Consider the following 7631-nt stretch of genomic DNA (forward strand, 5'->3'; position numbering starts at 1 on the left):
AAAAGAAACCTAAACACTCTAATCGGGTAATTGGGTCTGACACTTTCTCTCCGATTAACTAATGCGTAATTAAAATAAAGCATATAAGTTAACTAGGCAAAAGATAGGAAGCCAATAAGAACGCAAGAAGGAAAACAAAGCTAAGGTTCTAAACTAGCAATCTAGAAAGCAATCATCAATTCAACACCATAAACAATGATTATCTAGGCGAAATAACATATTAACATTTAATCAAATGAATGTAAAGCAAACACACACAATCCAAGAGAATTCCGCAAGCAACTCAACAACGAACTAACTAGAACATGGTATTTGAACATTAACGAAATCAACAAGAGTTTCCAACTCCAACACTAAACCAAACGATCATAAACTTGTAAACATCAAAGATTAATAACTACCTAGGCAAGAAACTAAATCAAGCATAAGATTCGAATGCAAAGAAAATCTTAATCTCCATAAAAAGAAATCTCTAAACTTTCACCAACAAGAAGGGAAAAACGTAAGCAATAGCAACGAACTACGAATCACGTAGATTATCTAAACTCAACAACAATCATCTCTAATCCTTACATCCATCAAAAGTATAAAACAAGGATTCAATTAACGAACAGGTGTCGTCTTTTGATGCTCGGTTTGGCGAATACAACCTGGGCCTCACTGACGCCAACCACGGACTAACCGACACCAACTACTACCTCGCCGACCTAGAGAGACAGTGGGCCGCTTTCTCGTTGCAGAACCAGGACCAGTTCTGGCACCCTCCCCCGGGCCCCCCGCGGGGCCCCAACTGAGCACTCCTTTTACCCACTTTTGTACATTTTGTTTTATTTCCTTTTACTTTGTTTTCCTTTCTTTCTCGTTTTATGCTGTCTTCTTTTGTGGGCCTTTTTCTGGTTGCTCGTTTTACAGGTTGTGGTCGCCGCCCTCTCTTCCGCCGTCGCCGTGTTGGCTGCACTCCTATCCAGGGATGTTCTTAACCTTTCTCTTTTTTGTGCCCTGAGGACAGTGCATGTTTTTCTCTGTGGGGGAGGGGCATGATTTATGAGTTTTGGGGGTCGTATGGTCCTGTCTTGGTTGTATTGTTGGTTGTGCCGCATGCGGTCTTTTTGATGCTTCTTCAATTCGTTGCATGCTTGGTGGTGGTGCCCTGTTTAGCTTGTCTTGGGGCGAATGGTCCCCTTCTCTTTTATTCTTGCCTGTTTTTAAGTACATCACATGATTGATGGTGACTTATTGGCGATTCTGGTTTGTGTCTGTTTGGATTGTTGTCCTCGTTTTTCTTGATTGATTTGCTCCCTAGGAAGTGTAATAAGTTTAAGGTTTTGGTGCAACACCCTGATGAGCAACTCGTGACGTGATTTGTCCGGTAGATGCTAAGGGGAGTGTTTTCAGTGCAATTTCCTAATATCTGTCTCTGTTGTGAAATGTTTGGTTGGTTGTTGAGCTTCTGATAGTCTGGGTCTCTGCTCCTCTAATGATTTCATTATGAGCATGGGAAACCACACGAGAACATTTTGGATAACCTCCAAAAGTGAAATCTCGTGAATTATGGCCCATCTATTAAGAGCGAAAATAACTTAACCCAAAAAAAAAAAAAAAAAAAAAAAAAAAAAAAAAAGCTCTGATTCGAATAGTGAAAGAATATGAAAGGGAATGAGACATGATTGTAAAGGGAATTGCATTAGGAAATTCACCCTTAGCAGAGAACTGGGTCTGATCGGATTGAGTTGTATCACCTTGTTGTTGCACTTTTAAATCTTAGCTTTGAACACTTGATTGGGGGACATTGATTTCTTGGAAGGCTTGGATTGGCTTGAGTTTGATTGGTAAGAAGAATTGCCTGTGGGTTTCCTTTCGATTGTGTGTTTGTTGCTTGAGGACAAGCAAGGATTTAAGTGTGGGGGGGTTGTTTACCTCGTATTTGGGCAGTTTTTGCGTATGTTCTGCTGTGCTTACGAGCGTGTTTTCATGACTTTTACCTTCTATTTCACGTGCTCGATGATCTTTTGGGTATGCTACTGTCGTATGCAGGAATTAGGAGTTACCGCGCGTGTTGACATCGTTTGGAGCAGTTTCGGAGGAAAAGCTCACGGCCGCCGCCGTCCCACGGCCGCCGCCGTATACGGCGCCGCCGTCCCACGGCGGCCGCCGTCTAGACGGCGCCGCAGCCCCACGGCGCGAGCCGTGCATGTTTTTGGAGATTCTGCGAAAGGCCATCACGGCGGCGCCGTCTCACGGCGGCCGCCGTCCACGGCGCCGCCGTCTCACGGCCGCCGCCGTGTCTGTTCAATTCCGGGAGTTACGGATTTTCGTATAAAAACCCATTTTTAGGGTTTTATTATGAATTCACGAACCCAGCAGCCTCCATAGGCGATTTCCACCTTCTTCTTAAGGTTTTTAGAGTTTCAAATCAATTACTTTCGATTGTGGATTCATTGGATTGCTTTGGATGTCAATTAACATTTCATCCGATTGGATTTCCTTGGATTGCTATGTTTTGTAAGAACTCCCTTTGATTCTCTTTGTTTATGAATCTTTTGGTTAATTAAGTTTTGTGTTTTATGCTTTGATGAATGTGATGATTGGAGATTATTATTGTTGAGTTTAGATAATCTTGATTATATGAATTCAACAATAATAATCTCCAATCATCACATTCATCAAAGCATAAAACACAAAACTTAATTAACCAAAAGATTCATAAACAAAGAGAATCAAAGGGAGTTCTTACAAAACATAGCAATCCAAGGAAATCCAATCGGATGAAATGTTAATTGACATCCAAAGCAATCCAATGAATCCACAATCGAAAGTAATTGATTTGAAACTCTAAAAACCTTAAGAAGAAGGTGGAAATCGCCTATGGAGGCTGCTGGGTTCGTGAATTCATAATAAAACCCTAAAAATGGGTTTTTATACGAAAATCCGTAACTCCCGGAATTGAACAGACACGGCGGCGGCCGTGAGACGGCGGCGCCGTGGACGGCGGCCGCCGTGAGACGGCGCCGCCGTGATGGCCTTTCGCAGAATCTCCAAAAACATGCACGGCTCGCGCCGTGGGGCTGCGGCGCCGTCTAGACGGCGGCCGCCGTGGGACGGCGGCGCCGTATACGGCGGCGGCCGTGGGACGGCGGCGGCCGTGAGCTTTTCCTCCGAAACTGCTCCAAACGATGTCAACACGCGCGGTAACTCCTAATTCCTGCATACGACAGTAGCATACCCAAAAGATCATCGAGCACGTGAAATAGAAGGTAAAAGTCATGAAAACACGCTCGTAAGCACAGCAGAACATACGCAAAAACTGCCCAAATACGAGGTAAACATCTAGCAGGTCGCATCGTCCTTGTGAAGTCGGTTCTGCAAGCCATCCCTGTGTTCCAGCTTTCCTTCACGGTCATCCCTAAGTCAGTTTTGAACGAGCTCAAGTCGATCTTTGGGAGATTTTTGTGGGGGGGAGCGGGGTGTCTAAATCTATTGCGTGGTTTAAATGGGATACTCTTTGCCAGGATAAAAATAAGGGGGGTTTGGGGTTCAGAAATCTCGAATGGTTTAATAAGGTTCTTGTCTTTAAATGGCTGTGGAGGTTCTTGGTGGAGGAGAAGGCGTTGTGGGTGAGAGTGATCCAATCCTTGTACGGGGAACTGTCAAGAGGAGAGAGGGGGGAATGGAGGCTGGATTCGAAGGGGAGGGATGAAGGGGTGGTGGTCTAAAATTGTGGGGAAGACGGGAGAGGGAAGAGAAGAGTGGTTTGCTGGTAACATTCAGAGGGTGTTGGGGAATGGGAGAGATGTCAATTTCTGGAGTGAGGTGTGGGTCGGGAGAAGTCCCCTCAAGGTTTTATTTCCTAGACTTTTTCAGTTGAGCGTTGATAAAAAAAGTCAGTGTGGAGGGAATGGGGAAGTGGGAGGGGGAAGGTTGGGAGTGGTACCTCAAATGGCGAAGGGATTTGCGCGAGAGGGAGAAGGAGATGGTGAATGAACTGATGTCTGTGATTGGTGGTTTTTCTCCTTGCTTTGATTACAGGGACGGCTGGAAATGGTGTGGCACAGCAGATGGTGTGTTCTCAACAAAAGCAGCTTATGAGGAATGTGCTAAAGCTAAAGGTGTCCAATCGACGGAGTGCGCAGAGGAGATTGCTCAGATTTGGTCGGCTTTGGTACCACATAAGGCAAGAGTGACGGCATGGAGAGTTGTATGCAACAGATTACCAACTTGTCATAACTTGATCAAAAGAAGAGTCCCGATCGGAGAGGAAGAGAAAGGATGTAATGCGTGTATGACGAGGGAGGAAACTAATGATCACATTTTTCTCCATTGTCCGAAGACCGATCTGGTTTGGGATCAGATTCAACAATGGATCAAAATCGAGACGGCAAAGCTAAAAAGTATTGTTGATCATTTCAAGTCGTTCATCGGAGTGGGTAAAGGTAAGAATAACAGAAAGTTTCTTCTTGCTCTTTGGATTGGAACTATTTGGTTGATGTGGAAATATAGGAATGATAGTAGATGGGAGAACAAACATTGGGGAGTGCTCTCTCTGGTTAATGATATCAAAAGTAGCATGTGGAGTTGGAATAGGTTGTATCACATTGTGGAGGTAAACGTTCCTTTTTCCATGTGGTGCTCTAATGAGTATTCACCTCTGGCTTGATGTTGTATGGTACTTCTGGTACCGGTTTTTTTCTTGAATAAAACTTTGATTGATCAAAAAAAAAAACATACTTTTATGCATGTTTTTAAAAGAATATTCATTTTCTGAACAAATAAATTAATTTTAATTGTTAATATAATTGGTAATTTTACTTTTAACTTTAGAACTGACTCAAATTCAACATTAAAATGAAATAAGAAAAAAATGAGATAAAAATAACATAAATGTAACAAAATCAATGTACAATGTCAAGCAATTAATATGGATGATGGGTATATTTTTTCTTATTTATATACACATATACACATAGGGAGAGGTTCAAATAAGAACCACTAAATAAAATTAGAACGGAGAACCATTTTAAGCCATTCGATCATCAAGATCTACGGTGGATGCATCATCTTAGTGGATGAACCAAGATGATGCAGATCCTGGGTTCGAATCCTGAAGGGAGCAAAATTTTTATTATTTTCGGATGCATTAAATTTAATAGCGAATGCATTAATTTATATAGCAGATGCATTGATTTTAATGGTTCTTATGTTCTCACGATAAGTGTGGTTCTCATTATAACCACACCCCACATATATATAGATATATAAAATAAAATATATCTATTTATATATATATTTTTTAAAACCTCAAAAAATGGGAGGGGGCAGCCCCCCTGAATCTGCCACTGACTCTAACAGTTGTGTCGTGACATGATATGCCGGAGATGACCTATTATTTTGCATGCGAAAAATAAATTGTATATAAGAATTTTACAATAATGATTTAATATACAATTGATATAATTGACAGAACTTGATAAAAGTAAAATAAAATTGATCAATTGAAAATATTGAGATAGAGTAATACAATTGCTGAAAGATTGAAATAGAACTGAGGGCATCCACATCGACTGACTCAAATCAATTGACGCAAGCTCCATCAACTCGAGGCCTGACTCATGCTCATCTGCCCTTTATGTAGGAATCGTGCATTACAACGTGGTTTACTTCAAAAACAAATTGATTCATATAAATTAACACGACGAGTCAAATTAATGCATCACTTAATTTATATGTAATTTCAAAATATGGATAAATCATGTATATATTGATTCAATTAGTGAACTCATAAATAATCTCATAATATGGATAAATTAAGTATTGACTTCACAAATGTGTAAGCTCTGAGAAATTTGATAATTAAATTCTAACAAATCCATGCTGACTATCGTCATCGAGGCTTAGTTGTAATTTTGTTTTAAAATATATGTAGAATTAAGAGATCAAAATGACATCATTTTAACCTTGATTCAAAAATAAAATAAAATAAAATAAAATAAAATAAAATAAAATAAAATGAAGGGCCTAGATTAATAATATTGAATTGAAAACGTGTGGATCCCTTGCCCCCGTTTGAGCAACCATTCCCTCAACTTCGTACGTGTGTTTCGAACTCTCGAAAGAGGACAAATTTTTCTAGGTGTACTAAGTATAAATTATTATTATTATTATTATTATTATTATTATTATTATTATTAGTAGTAGCATCAAAAAGTAGTAATGGTAATCGTAATAGTAGTGTATAACTCACTAAAATTCAACGAGAAGTCACTTTACCTTCTTATTTAAATTATTTTATATTATTTTTATGTAATGAAATTATCTTTATATGCAATTATTTATTAATTAATTTAATTTAATGTAATAAATTTTAAATTATATTAATTTCAACTATTTATGTCAATTAAATGTTAATTTTTTACTGAGATAATAGAAATATCCTTTGTTGGGATAATTAAAGTATCTTTTATATGAGTTCTCATTTGATAAAATTTTATAAAAGCTCAATGTGGGATTGAAGATTTTAGAAAAATGAGAAGAAAAAATATGTAAATTTAATGAAGCATGTGATAGAGGGATTGATGTATCACATTTGTAATTAATTATATATAGACAATATTTATTATTTTACAAATTTTTTACATTGACAGATTTGAATTAATTTAAAATCACATATGAGTATCATTTCATCTGAACCTTGTAAAGCTTGGTCTCATCATCTAGAGCTCAAAAGATGACATTTGAGTTTTGAACGTCGAACTTCTGAGCACTATCTTATTTGGACCTTGAAATACTATATATGACTTTATGCTTTAAACTTTTGAGCATCACTATTTGGGAGATGAGATGAATAAGTTGATTTAGATAAATAGGAATGACTATATGCAGATGCTTGCAGAATTAAGATATATTAAAATGCAAAATTGTTGTAATGCCATATAGAACTATTCTATTTTTCAATATATAAGTGATGACGACGACGACGATGATGGTTATTATTATTATTATTATTATTATTATTATTATTATTACTATTATTATTATTATTATTATTATTATTATTATTATTATTATTATTATTATTATTAATGGTGTGAAATATACATTTAAGATAGTGGAAATCAATAGTTGTTCACTCAACATTATTTCAATAATATTTAGCCAATTTAATTGTTTTGGAGAAGAGAGAAGGGCACGAGAATGGGGGGGGGGGACGAGAATGTGGAGAGAGAAAGAGGCAATTAGGATTTAGAGTTATTTAATAGGTATATATAGGTGTAAACAAGTCCCAATTATGTCCCAATTTAGAAACAGTCCATGAATATTAGGATAAACTAAAAAAGAAAACAAGCTATAAATATTAGGATGGAGAGAGTATGAATTAATAATTCTTCCGTCTCAATAATAACGTGCCCAAAAAAGTGAGGCATACAAATTAAAAAATATAGATAAAGTAAATAGTGATAAAGTAAATGAGGATAGAGATAGAGAGAGTACTGAAAAAGTAAGAGAGAGATAAAGTAAATGATGAGAGAGATAGAGAGAGTAGATAAAATATACTCCCTCCGTCCCCAAAATAAGTTCCTCTTTGGGGATGGCACGGGTTTTAAGAAAAAATGGTAAAGTGTATTGATAGTGGAGAA

At 37.7% G+C, this 7631-nt stretch overlaps 1 protein-coding gene across 1 annotated transcript; it reads left to right on the forward strand.

The window, feature by feature from the left end:
- The first annotated feature begins 3895 nt into the window (after nucleotides 1-3895).
- On the forward strand, nucleotides 3896-4654 carry LOC131018516 (uncharacterized). Its single transcript, XM_057947233.1, has one exon. The coding sequence runs from the start codon at nucleotides 3896-3898 to the stop codon at nucleotides 4652-4654; it is 759 nt and encodes a 252-aa protein (XP_057803216.1).
- The last annotated feature ends 2977 nt before the right edge of the window (nucleotides 4655-7631 follow it).

The sequence above is a fragment of the Salvia miltiorrhiza genome, chromosome 3 (assembly GCF_028751815.1).
Source record: "Salvia miltiorrhiza cultivar Shanhuang (shh) chromosome 3, IMPLAD_Smil_shh, whole genome shotgun sequence".
In the NCBI taxonomy this organism is placed as follows: Eukaryota; Viridiplantae; Streptophyta; class Magnoliopsida; order Lamiales; family Lamiaceae; genus Salvia; species Salvia miltiorrhiza.